Below are 14,173 nucleotides of genomic sequence, written 5' to 3'. Positions count from 1 at the left end.
GTATGGTGCAAGGTGGAAATCTAATTGACTGTTTCCCCATGTGAAAATCCAAACCATCTTATCATATTTATTAAAAATGCGTTCCTTTTCCAGCTGCCCAACCAGTAAGCAACTGCCACGTTTTCTAGAGTTTTTGGTAGCACTCTACTTCAAGGTACCAATTCCTGGTAAATAAACCCTGAAATTCCACTGGCTTAAGTAACTAGTTTATTTATTTCTTTTTTTTTTTTAATAGTTTATTTCTTGGTCATGCAAAATCCAATTTGTAAAGAGGAGTTGGAAATGGTTCTGTTTCATGAACTCTTCCAAGCTCTAGCCTGATGGAAGCTTAACTATCTTCAAGATGTTACTTCAAAGGTTTGCCCTAGACTCCACATTTAGTTGGCAGACAGATGAAGAGAGAAGTTCAAAGATCATGCAGGAGGTACTTATGGGCCAGACCTATCAGTATCACGTGTCATTTATGCTCACATCCCATTGGCAAAAACTTAGTCATGTGGCCACTACAAGGAAGGATGGGAAATGTTGCCCAGGTGAGAAAAGGTAAACAGGTATATGCCATATTTTTCAATCACTTTTCTTTCCTTGACTCACTGCATGAGCCAAGAACCACAGTAAAATGCTCATTAGAAGTTGTAATGGCATCATTAGGTTCTCAATATTTCACTGATAAGTATGATAATTGCTGTAGAATTTTTATATATTGTTTATCATATTAAGAAAGTAATCTTTTATATTTATACTAGTGACCCAGTGCACGGATTCATGCACATTGAAAGGAAATTAATTAGAAGAAATATTTTAATATCACTATTTGTCTTTTCTCTATAATAGAAGTGTCAACCAAATTTGGAATGGACAATGAAAGATCAAAACACACATGTGTGACTGGCTCTAGAGAGAGCTTTCTATGTATCACAGGTGAGCGAGTCAACTTAGCCTTTTATATATGTAGAATAAACTTGCTTAATTAGACCTGCTTTCTGATGTAGCTAAACTTTTTCCAGCCCAGTAAAGCACCTCAACTTCTCTTTCAGGTAATTGTCAGCAACACAGCAGTAAATATGAACATGAAGCAGATTATTACTGTAGATCACACAGGGAGAACAAAGGGTAAAATATTTAACTGCAGCAGTGTTTGACTATATTCTCCACAGTGAGAAAATCTGAAGTCATTTTCAAGGTCCACCATTTCTTACTGCCTTTCAGTCAGGTCAAGTTTCTAAACTTTCTAAATCTCTGTTTTCTGGCTAATGCAAAGAAAATAGGATTCTACCAAGTCTCCTATCTACCTACTTCAGGACTTCTGTGAGGATCAAATGAGATGAGGCACGGGAAACACTTCACAGACATTTGGTTACAGTATAAAATGTTTGCACCTGGCTATAAAGCAAGTCGTGTTCCTGGGCTGCAGAAACTGCAAGGAGGTTAGTCGCTAGGGAGAGGAAGCTGGGTGTTGCTATCTGACATCATTACCCAGCATCCACAGCGACCATTTCCAGGTTGAGCTGGGCTGTGGGCCCCATTTTGCGCCATGGGTCTTGGCAGTGTTGGCTGCAATTTGGTGGGGTGTTGCTCTGGGGTGGTGGCGGGGCCTGTGTCCCACTTGGGGGAAGCCTAGTGTTGCTTTGTCTGCGCCAAGTCCATGGTGCCGTCTCTTTGTAAATGGCCAGTGTGCATCACAGCAGCTCCTGCATTGAGCATCTGCCCATTGGTGGTCAGTGCACATCATAGCGAAAGGTCGGAGGGACACTTAGCATATTAGCCTTTTATATAGAGAGATTTTTAAATTGTTGTTTAATGCATAATTGACTTAAACACCTTTTCTGTACCTATTTTAATAATCATGCTTTTTTTCCTTTTAATCTGCTAATGTGGTAAATTACATTGGTTGACATTAAAATGCTAAACCAAGTTGCATTCTTTGGAAAAACCTAAATTGGTCATGATGTATTATACTTACTATATAATACTAACTTCAGTTTGCTGATACTTTTGTTTAAAATTTCTGCATATATGTCACGAGTAAAATTGAACTATAATTTTCTTTTTTTACATTGTCAGGTGTTAGTATCAAGATTATGTAAGAATCATAAGATGAGCCCTGGCCAGTGTGGCTCAGTTGGTTGGGATTGTCCCATACACCACAAGGTGGAGGGTTTGATTCCCAGTCAGGGCACATACCCAGGTTTTGGGTTCCATCTCCAGTCAGGGCATGTTTGGGAGGCAGCTGACCAATGTTTCTCTCTCATATCAATGTCTCTTCTCTCTCTCTCTCTCTCTCTCTCTATCTCTCTCTGGAAAATCGTAAGGTAAATTGCATCTTTAATCTCTGGAAGAGTTTGTGGAAGATTGTAATTATTTCTTTCTTAAATATTAGTCGAACTCACTGATGAAGCCATCTGAACTTAGTGGCGTTTTTTATGAAAAGCTTTTTAAATATTGATTCAATTTCTATTGATTATAGGCCTATGTAGTTTTATTATTAAAGTCCTATTTTTAAGGAATTTATTTTATCTAATATTTCAAGTTTATTGGTACAAAGTTGCATATCTGTAGTGATATCCCATTTTTTAAATTCCTGAGAATAGTTATGTGTGCCTTCTCATTTTTTCCTTGATCAGTATACCAAGATTTTATCAATTTTATTAGCCATTTTGAAATACAGTATCAACTTTTAGCTTCAATTCTCTGTACTATGCATTTACTTTCCATTTCATTTACTTCTCTTTATTATTTTTCTTCTTCATTGTTTGGTTTATTTTGCTGTTGATTTTTTAAGTTCTTGAGATAGATGTTCAGCTCAGTCTTTTTCCTCTTCTTATGGATAGACTTAAGGCTCTATATTTCCCACTAAGAACTGATTTAGCTATGCCCTATAAGTATTGATGTATCATATTTTCATTTCTGGTCGGTTCAAAATATTTTCTCATTTCCATACTGACTTATGTTTGATCTATAAGATATTTTGAAAATTTCAAGAGTATTTTCTACATCTTTTTGCTAGCATAATTGCACTATTATACATAATTAGAGATGTGTGTAGCACCAGACACTTAAACCCTTATAGCACTAGAAAGGCAAAGGAAAAATGTTAAACATAAGCTCCATCGTATTATATGAGAGAGGGATTTGAAAGTGCAAATAGCATATTTGCAAAGAGCAAAGACGCTATATGCAATATTAGCATAATTGCATTCTGGCAAGAGATACATAATCTCTATTATTTTAGTCCCTTTGCAATGTACTGAGACATTATGTTCCATGTGTGATTAAGAAGGTATAGGATTGCCTGGCCGGGTGGCTCTGTTGATTAGAGTGCATCCTGTGCACCAGGAGGGTTTCAGGTTTGATCCCTAGTCAGGGCACATATGGGAGGCAGCCAATAGATATTTCTCTTTTTCCTTGCCCCCAAAATCAATCGGGACATATCCTCAGGTAAGGATTTTTTTAAAAGACAAAGGTACAGGGTACAATGTTTAATAGATATCCAAGGTCAAGTACTTTAATTGTGTTGGTCACACCCTCTATACCAGCCGTGGGCAAACTATGGCCCACGGGCTGGATCCGGCCCGTTTGAAATGAATAAAACTAAAAAAAAAAAAGACCGTACCCTTTTATGTAATGATGTTTATTTTGAATTTATATTAGTTCACACAAACACTCCATCCATGCTTTTGTTCCGGCCCTCCGGTCCAGTTTAAGAACCCATTGTGGCCCTCGAGTCAAAAAGTTTGCCCACACCTGCTCTATACCCTTAATAAGTCCCCCAAAATTCAACTTTTCTGGGATTGGCAAATTCCCTAGAACAATGGTTTTTTAGTCTGGCAAATTTTACCTGGTAATTCCTAATCATTTTGTAAGCTCTTTGATGTCACATGTTTAATATAATTTTATATCTTATCCAACATTTTCAGTTGCTTTTGATGAGAAAGTTAACCTGAATAACCTCGCCATTTCCAGCACCTGGAAGTCCTAGCTCCTGTCAGTGCTATCAGCTCTGATTTTGCTCTGATTTAGAACTATTTTGTGTGAAGTAATACAATCCTTCTGACTTCATTTCTTTTTATTGATTTTATATCATTTTAGAAACTTATTCAAACTTTAAACAATCTAACCATTCCTACGTAAAATATGTGGAATTCTTCCTGGCTGAAAGTTTTCAAAAGCCTATTTGAACTTCATCTTAAAAATCCTTAACAGAATTATAAGGAGCTTATGAGGACAGAAACTGTTTGATGGATAATGTGCTACTATTTCCAGCCATGGGTGGTTTTTTTTCTTTCTTTCTGTTGGCTAATAGCATTGTGTAACAACGTGGAATCATGCACCACATATGGAAAGAACACAAGTTTTGGAATTGTGCCTTAGGTCCAAATCCCAGCTCTGTCCCATTAGTACTTATTGGCTCATGGCAAATCACTTCACCTTTCTGCACCTGTTTATTCATCTGTAAAACGGGTCCAAGACCATTTGTTCACAGGTGACTTTAAGGATCAAATGGGACTGTGTGGATGTAAACACTTAGCACCATGCCCAGCCCAGAGAAAACACCCAGGAGGGGTCTTTTATTAGTTTGGAGGCACCAAACCCTTAAACCCTTACAGTACTAGAAATGCAAAGAAAAAATGTTAAATATAAGCTCCATAGTATTATATGAGAGAGGGATTTGAAAGTGCAAATAGCACATTTGCAAATAGCAAAAATACTATGTACATGTATGATAATGTTATGCAGGGAAAAGTGCAACTCAGAGAACAATTAATAAAGAAAAATGTCGGTTAAATTCTTTGTTTCATTTTTTTCTGTTTCTAAAATTCTTAAAAGAATGGAGTCCCTTTCAGAATTCATAATGCCGGGTTTGGGTCGTTTTTGCATTTTATATGTGTGCAGCTGTTCCTCCACTATAAGTATGCACATCTGCTCATTAGCAATACAATGTAATTTCTACTGTCTAATTATTTGCAGATGATGGATTCCTTGTACATGGTCTAAAAAAAAAGATAGTCCTTCAGAATTGGTGACTTATCTAAAAAACTAACTTAAAAGGGTCAGCACAACAAAGTTCAGGTATTAATTTGGCAAGTTCAAATATATGAACACCACTCTTAATTGATGCCAACTTGATGAGAAACAGAAGGAAAGCAGGATTTTTCTCTCTCCAATTAATGTTTCCCAGTAGACAGCAGGGTGGGGGAGCTCGCTTCTCTACTGTGCACCTGGAAAGAGGTTATGAAGCAAACTGCTCAAGATGGAATGGACGAACCCACCCCTGATTCTCTGGGGGCCTCATGAGAACAACCCACCTGAAGTGATGCTTAGTGGGGAGAGGAGAGGGGGGAAGTGGGATCAAAGGGCACTGAATGGAGGAGAGTCCATAGGGGTCTCTAGTTCCAGGCAAAGAGTGAGGAGCCACATTAATTCCCTACTCATGGATCTGAGGGCTATGGCACCAGGGTGTGTGGTCCTGGGGCCCCATGAGACCTAACACCACAGATAGGGTGGCCCACTGGTCAGGCCTGACAAAGCTTTCAGAGGACCACAGGGAGCTCACTATGGGAGGGGATGGGGGTATGAGAGGAAAAGAGGCACTGAGGAATCAACTGAGGATAAAGGGTGTAAACCAACTAGAGGATGATCAGGAGTATTGAGGACGTTTGCCGGGGGGTCATAGAGGAAAAGTGGAGAAATACTGGGGTTCAAGAAGGAGTAGGGCAAATAACCAGGAGCTGGTACCATGGCTCTCACCCAGGCAGGACGAGTACAGTCCTCCACTCTGCCCGGCACTGGGCTCTGCCCAACAGACTACACTCCCTCACACATCCTGACACACACTCATGGGACAGGAACTGTTTTACTAATGGGGAAAGTGAGACTCACCCATTAATTTTTCAATGAGAAAATATTTAATATGAAGCTTAGTTTCTAGAAGAGGAGATAGTTAATAAACAAGTAAGCAGACAAATCATTGTACCTGTAATAAATGTTAGGCAGGAAGGAGAGTGCAGTGATAGAGAAACCTGGGAGTGGGGCTGAGGAAAAGTACTTCCGTTCAGGTAGATCGGGGAAGACCTCTCTGAGGACAGAACATTTTGAGCTGAAGAAAAGGAAGGAGCCAGTCAGGCCAAGAGCTGTGGGCAGATTGAACAGTAGGTGCAGGCTCCAAGGCAAGAAAGTGCTTGTGTACGAAGGCCGCAGTAACAGAAATGCTGTGTAAGGGCTGGGGAGGGGTAAAAACGTTGGAGAAGTAGGCACCAAGCAGCTAATCCCTGGCCATGCTGACCAGGGTAAAGTCTGTATTGTTGTCCCCCCAAAAATAGACAACCAGCCCTGTGCTTTAAGCAGAAGAGGGACATACTTTGTTTTGTGTGTTTAACAGGTCATTATGGAGAATGGGTTAGGAAAGGACAAGATGGGTCAGTTAGAAAGCTACTGGTAGCAGCCAGATGAGAAACAATACAGCTAGGACCCAGTGGTCAAGTGGGGTAGAGAGAAACAAGACTTAGTAAGGCTGTGCAACTTTCCCAGGCCACACAGCTAGCATGTGGCATACCCAATTAAAGCCATATCTCCTCTACCCCCAGAGTCCATACTCTTAACAGATTTCGTTAAAGACATTTAATTGGGGAAAATTTTAATTAAGATCTTCAGAGGAGTGACTAGGAGTTCATCAGCTTAGAGTTGAAGGCTATTTTAGTACAGATAGAGTTTCATCTGTTGTAGAAAATAAAAAGGCCTAAAATAAACCAAAATAACAGTAGCTTAAAGAAGACAGTTCTTGTATAAAGTCCAGCCTGGGATGATAACTCTGGAGCCTTCTATCTTGTAATGCCTCAATTACAAGTATAAAGCCCCCATCCCAGTGGTCCAGACAGTTCACCACTACAAGCACATGCAACCTGTAGGAAGAGAGGAGGAGGAAGAGAACATCCCTTCCTCTCAGTGCACACAACCCAGAAATTGTGCACCATCACTTGTAGTCATGGCCAGGGAGTCAGAATTTGACACATGGCCATACTTAGCCATAAGGCTTCTGGGAAATTTAGTTGCTATGGGTAGAAGCATATCCAGCTAATATTCCAATACCACTGAAGTAAGGAAACTGATATGGGCTCAATGCCTAGTCTCAGCCAGGAGGCCTCTGCAGGAAGGCCACTGCTCCTTCAGGAGTGCTCTGGAGCAGCCCCCACCTGTGGCCACAGTTCACCAGGAAGGCCTGGAGCTACTGCAAGAGGTACAAAATCCACCTGCACAGCAGGTATGGTAGAGGCTGTAGGGCACATTATGTGTGTAAGAATTTCCATTTTCCGGAGGTATGGGGACATTGTGCTGGTTAATAAAATAGGCATTCAGTTTAAAGTGTGATTAAATTCATAGTAGCATTTTAATATATTTGCTTTAAAAAATATACTAAGGGCCCAACTATATCACAGGGAGTGTCATGAAAACATTTATCAATATGGATATAAAAATAAATAGACCTGGTGAAATTGTGTTGTTGTATTGAGAACATAACAATGCCTGTCATTTGCATGGCACTTAACAATTTTCAAGTTATTTTCAGATTATTTTAATTGTAATGATGGCCCATGAAGTAAGCTATATAGACATTAGTATCCCTTTTTCTGAAAACAGAGGTTCAGAATGAACAATTGTTTTGGCCAAGGTTGCAAGATTGGGAAGAGATCCAGCTGGGGCCAGAACCCAAATATAAATCTCAGGTTCTGCCATGTTGCCTGGAGACCAGAGGAGCTTGGGGACTGTATGGTCAAGAATGGACATGCCCCAGTCTACCCTTAGAAGCCTGGAAGGACTTTATTTCTCCAATGAATAAAAAAGAAAGACAGACTAGGACATAGTAGCTTAAACAGTGCTATGTGAAAGCTCTGGCAAAAGTACAGGTTTTGTGGTAATTGGTAAATTAAGAGAAAAATCTACCCTATTTACTGGCCCAATGTATAATGATGCCATTAGGTCTGCTACTCCCCACGACACTAATCCATTGAGTGGTACTCTCTCAGGCCTCACTGCATATTGGCTATGGAATTACAGGTGTCTGGCCCCACCTATATCTTTAGAAGCCTACACTTTCTAATAGTTCTGTTATGGGATTTGCTCCCTTCAAAAGGGAAGACACGGGGACTTCCTCCTTCCCGTCAGGATGGAGACTGCGAGAGCCGCCTTTAGTACTTGGAAGCAGTGAAGAACATGCAGGGTATTCTCTGTCGAATCTATGCCATGAATACCTGAGTTAATAAAGCTGACTTTAATTAAGCTCAAATTCCTGCTTTTTCTTCTACAGTAGACACTTGACATTAGCAAGAATCCCACATATGCAAATATTCAGGAAGACTGCTTTTCCCACAAAATGAAGTAAATTATAACTAAAACATTTAAGTGGCCCCTTCAAATCCCTAATGATTTTGTAAACAAGGTACTAAAGTCTTTCAACATGCTAATTAAAACACATTTATCTTGAGTCACAGTTCTGTGGAGAATTGTGTGTTTCCTGGGTACAGCTTCACATCAAAGGTCAATGCCTTCTCCACTTTTACTCAAGTTTTGTCTTACTGGTGACAAGCAATTCTGGTAAAGGCAAGAACATTCCTTAGGCAGTTTTAGGAGTCACTCTTGTTTCTGGAAAAGAACCTATTGCTTCACAGACCAGAGTCTCCACCAAATCCAACATGCCACTTGTTGCCTCCGAAATGTCCATTTTCTGAGTCAGAGCACTCAGTCTTAAATGTCTCTATTTACCTCATTTGGACAAAGGGATGCTTTTCTTTTCTGTGCCACTTTTCACTGAGAAACATGACAAGTAGAGAATTGAGAAGCTGTGGTCAAAGGATCAAGTTCATGTGCAGCCCAGCTATCTCCTGCTACATGTCCATATATATGCCCATCATTCAGGAAGTGAGCTTCAAATTCTTACCTCAGAAAAATTACAGGTGAAGGTATGTCTTAGGATGTCAGGGCTCCCTGGAAATAGTTAATCCATTGATACCAGGATTATTCTGAACTTATGTTTCTTTGCTTTTAGTGTTCCAGTTTTAACATATGTTTGTTTTAATTATTTCAGGTTAATATTTTGGTCTATGGCAGTGGTTCTCAACCTTCCTAATGCCACGACCCTTTAATACAGTTCCTCGTGTTGTGGTGACCCCCAACCATAAAATTATTTTCGTTGCTACTTCATAACTGTAATTTTGCTACTATTATGAATCATAATGTAAATATCTGATATGCAGGATGCATTTTCATTGTTACAAATTGAACATAATTAAAGCATAGTGATTAATCACAAAAACAATATGTAAGTATATGTGTTTTCCGATGGTCTTAGGCGACCCCTGTGAAAGGGTCGTTCGACCCCCAAAGTGGTCACAACCTACAGGTTGAGAACCGCTGGTCTATGGTCTTATAGACATTTATCTAAATGCTCATTTGATTCCAGTACATTGAGATTAAACCATTTTATTCCTTTAGGAATACATTTTCTCTATGCATTAACCATACTTCTACTTATTCCAGACCACTTAGTGATTTAGCACCACCTTGCACAATACCTAGCTAACAGAGTAGAAACAAGATAAAATTTGTTAATTAATATCTTTCATAGTAATTCAGAAATATTGAGAGAGGATATGGATATGATATGGTCTTAGGTCAAAGATTGCAAATCTCAAACCCAATTCTGAATTCTGAATTACCAAGGAACCCTTTAATCAAACCACCAATCAGTCTTGAAGAAACAATTATTGTGTCCTTTAGTCCATGTCTGAGTCAATGGTAAAACTATTAACAAAATGGCTTTAGACCTCAGATTTATAGAGCCAAATGAACATGGTTAGCTAATAGTTACTGAAGATAATGAGCACAATGATTAAGCTGAATAGGGAAATTATTCAGGATTTTTATTATTGCAAGTAGTAGAAACCCAACAAACTAGCTTTAGTAAAAAAGAGGAAAGAGGAGGATACGTATTAGTCCTCACTGCTTGGAATGCTACAAGAACTCTCAGAATTGAAGGAAGAACGGTAGGAGCATGAATTCTCAGAGCCCCAAGTCTCCTGAAGGTTCTCTCTTTCCAATTCTCACTTCTCAGTGTCTTCTCATCTTCCTCCCTTGCTTATCCTGTGAACAGACTCTTTCCATGCTCAGTGCACCATCACCTTGGCACCCCAATATAGTGAGAACACTAGTTTCTCTCATCAAGGGTGCTGGGGAAGGACTCTAATTGGTCCTGCTTGGGTCACATGACTGTTCTTTGGGTCAAACACTGTTGACAACAGGAAAAGATACTGTGATTGGCCAGACCTGGGTCATGTGATCACTCATTTGGCCTTTTTTTCCAGAAGGTTCATGGGAAACCTTGCAAGGCAGAGAACGATTGTTACCATGGCCCATTACACTAAAGTATCCAAAAAGGTAATTCTAATAATAACCTGGGAAGATCAGATATCTTGTGATTTACTATGAGTGATGTGTATATTGCATCACGCACTATTCTAAGCAAGAAAAAATGTATGAAAGGGCAGAGAAACTCTCCTCCCAGCTGTGCAATTTGTCCAAATATCCGTGTAAAAATGTCACTGAATAATCAAATCCCATGGTCCTTAAACCACAATTTCATCTTTTGGCTTGTAGAACTAAAGCTGAAGTTTAACAAGATGACCTCTAAAGTCTTTTCCAGTCTATGCACCCCAGTTAGAATAGAAATAGCCCAAGAAGAATAGTACACAAACCAAAATAGTACAGAAACTAACACTATTAGTGTTATGAGCTATATCGTATTTCCCTAGTACCCACGAATCATAATTTTAAACCCTAACCTCTAGTGCCTCAAAACATGACCATATTTGGAGATAGTCATTAAAGATTAAGACTAAATGAGGCCAGCCCAGCTGAGTGGCTCAGTGGTTGAGTATTGACCTAAGAACCAGGGGTTAAGGTTTGCTTCCCAGTCAGGGCACATGCCCAAGTTTTGGGCTCAATCCCCAGTGTGGGGCATGCAGGAGGCAGCCAATCAATGATTCTCTCTCATCATTGGTGTTTCTATCTCTCTCTCTCTCCCTCTCCCTTCCTCTCTGAAATCAATAATAAAAAAAAACCCCACACCATTAAACAAAAAGATTAAATGAGGTCATTTGGGTGGGCCCTAATTAAATCTGAGTGATGATGTTATAATAAGAGGAGATTAGGACACAGATGCACACAGAGAAGATTGGGTGAAGACAAAGAGAAATGACAATCAGGGTAAAACCAACCCTGCCAACACCTTCATCTCTGACTTCCAGCCTTCAGAACTGTGAGAAAACAAGTTTCTGTTGGTTAAGCCACCCCAGTCTTAGGTACTCTGTTATTTCATCCCTAACAAATTAGATAGTAAACAAAAGATTTCAAAAAGGGCTAAGGCACAGTTGAGATAAATTTAACATGTGGGATGGAAGACCAAGAGGTTCTTTTAAGATTCTTTTCTAAAGTAGAATTCCCCCATGAGATTCAGGGGCCAGTACTAGTGACCTAATTATCTGAGGTGTACTAGTAAAAATATGATAAAATTGGTGAGAAGTTAAGAGAAATAAGGAGAGAAAAGTGGATAACAGACTTCACCCTTTTCAAAATTTTACCAGGGCTAAGCATAAGGTGATTCTTTCATATGATAGCATTATGGTTGGCATGGCCAAATGGTGCATACCCAACCTCAGGGACCTGTAGGAGCCAGTCTCCTACATGACTTCAGGCTTACTGGCTCCTGGTATGCGTCTCCATTGAGAATTTTGGAGTTCTCAGCAACCTGCCCTAACCCTTGGCTTTGAGAGGCAAATGGCTGAATGGCTGCTCCTAGTGATCACCTTTAAGAGCTCATCAGGCACAGCTTCCATTGAACCAAGCCTGCCTCACTTGATGACAGGAGGCTGGTAGTCCACATTGGGGTGACACCTGAACCTTCTGATTATAGTATTCTTGCCCTACCAGTCCTCCCTACCCCTGGCCCCTACATTATTGCTCTCCCACCAGGGACTCATCCCCCCATGTCTAGCCACACTTCACTAAAATGGAAAACTGGTTCCTGGCCTCCTTCCTAGGCCTTCATCCACCCTGATGGATATGTCTGGATCCTGGGCTTGCCTTACCCTGGTTCATTTATCAATTTGTTACTCTTGTCTTAGCTCTGACCTTCACCCTTTGGCAAATCACACTGACACTGGGAGGTTCTCAGAACCAGGACTCACCAGCCTCTGCTGTTGAATCACATTAAGGTTCCAGCACAAAGCACAATGAGCATGTGGAAAAAGACATCCATTCACCAGGAAACTGCCAACACAGCATACCCGCTACAGAAAAACCTGACACTAAAGGGAGGCATTTTTAAATAGACTGATGGCTAAATGAACAGGGTTTGTGAAAATCATATAGGACTTTTTAGCTCATAAGCCTCATAATATCAGATCATCCCATTGGCAAAGCAGTGATCGTAAGGCTATTAGGATGAGATCTGGAAATGGCTCTATTATTGAATATTACAATGATATTTGCCAACATGGGATTTTTGCTTGTGTGTACATTCAAATAAAATTTCTGGCCACCATTGTTTATAACACAAATATATTAATATCTCCATATAACAAATTTCACAGAAGACAAATGAAATATTTAAATAACGAAAGCATTGTGGAGCTACTGAATACTGCATTTTACCTTTATGTTCTTTTTTCTTTTTTCTTTTTTTTTATCACCCACAGACATTAAAAAACACACACCCGATAACGTCAAAAGATGAGAAAGGCTACATTCAGGGAAATAAAGGAACCATAAATCAGAAAACTTTGGAGCTGCTAAAAGACACTTTAATTTCGTAGACAAAAGACTGCATTAAGGAGGAATAATGCAATAATAAAGGTGAACGAACCTCTATTGTCTGGCGTCTTTCTCTGTGGGAATTTTCCCACCCCTGACAGCTGTAAAGGGGGGAGGGGCACCGACTGTGGCTGCGCCTTTATTCTCTCACCCTTTTTCTCCCCAGCCCCCCCTCTTCTCCGTCAATAAATGTCTGCAATCATATTCTTGAGCTCCTGTGTGATTTCAAGGTTCATCTCTTCCATGCAGCTCAAACACTAATTATCCCAGCTGTAATTAGTAAGATAATTAAATACTGGCTCACTCATCTACCTTGGGTCGGGTCATGATTCTCCCAGAAGACCTTGAGCAGCTCCTCAAAGCTGATGTGCTCTGGCTGGTACACCACCCGGACTACTTCGGCATGCCCAGTTTTTCCTTGAAAGAAACAGAATGTACAACCAAAATTCACTGACAGCATCAACTTATTACAAGTTATTTATTAAAAAAAAACCCCACTAGACCAAGGCTAACATCCTTTTCTCTGAAGGAAGGGTGGGAGCATAATTGTGCTTCAGCTGAGGTTTTGTTCTAAGTCTCTGTCACTGATTCTTTTCCCCTAAAAGCATGCAGTTGTCATTTATCAAGTTTCCTGATGATGCTGAATTCTCCACAGTGCTCTATTTTTTTTTTAATTTCACAAGAAAATAAGCTTGTGTTTTTATTTTTCCAATTTCACCCTTTTGAAACCTTATGGATCCCCTCTGACATAGTGCTTGAGATTTGAAACCCTGCAAAGGGGAATGAGTTGATTTATTTTTATCATCATCCCTTGCTGTATGCAGTAAGCTCAGCTGCAATACAGAGAGAGATGGTGCCAAATACAGAAACTTGTAAAATGCAGACCTATAACTTGTTCATGTTAGATAAATTCATTAACAGAGGAACAATTTGCTGAGCTGTTAACACTGAGGCAAGGTCAGGTTCAGATACCCAGTGGGGCAGGAAGTGCTTTCTCAGCCCACTTTGTCTATGTGGTAAACAACTACTGTAGCAAATGTCTGTCTCCAGCACCTGCGCCCATTCTCAAAGGTGGTCTCCAAGATTCTGTGGATCTGTGAAAAGGATATTTGCAGTATCACTTATACCTACGGAATTCATGCCCTTCCTTATTTTACAGTGTTAGGACATAGTTAATAATAGAACCGTCCATACAAACATCATCTCCATATTTAACTTTGTTGTCCATCTCTCTTTGATCCTCTCATGTGTAGTAAAACATTTAGCCTCGCCTAAAGAGTTATCTGACCTTTGCATAGGCCTCTAGGTCATG

At 39.9% G+C, this 14,173-nt stretch overlaps 1 protein-coding gene across 3 annotated transcripts in view; it reads right to left on the bottom strand.

The window, feature by feature from the left end:
• MSRA (methionine sulfoxide reductase A) overlaps positions 1–14,173 on the bottom strand; it is a 397,828-nt gene that overhangs the window by 108,796 nt on the left and 274,859 nt on the right. For all 3 annotated transcript variants that reach the window (XM_059697595.1, XM_059697594.1, XM_059697596.1), the window contains one exon: positions 13,174–13,278. In XM_059697595.1, the coding sequence (XP_059553578.1) occupies positions 13,174–13,278 (105 nt within the window). The remainder of the gene's footprint in view (positions 1–13,173; positions 13,279–14,173) is intronic.

Source organism: Myotis daubentonii, chromosome 5, assembly GCF_963259705.1.
Source record: "Myotis daubentonii chromosome 5, mMyoDau2.1, whole genome shotgun sequence".
Taxonomy (NCBI): Eukaryota; Metazoa; Chordata; class Mammalia; order Chiroptera; family Vespertilionidae; genus Myotis; species Myotis daubentonii.
Note: the sequence above shows the minus strand (reverse complement) of the source record. Positions and strands in the feature narration are given on the sequence as shown.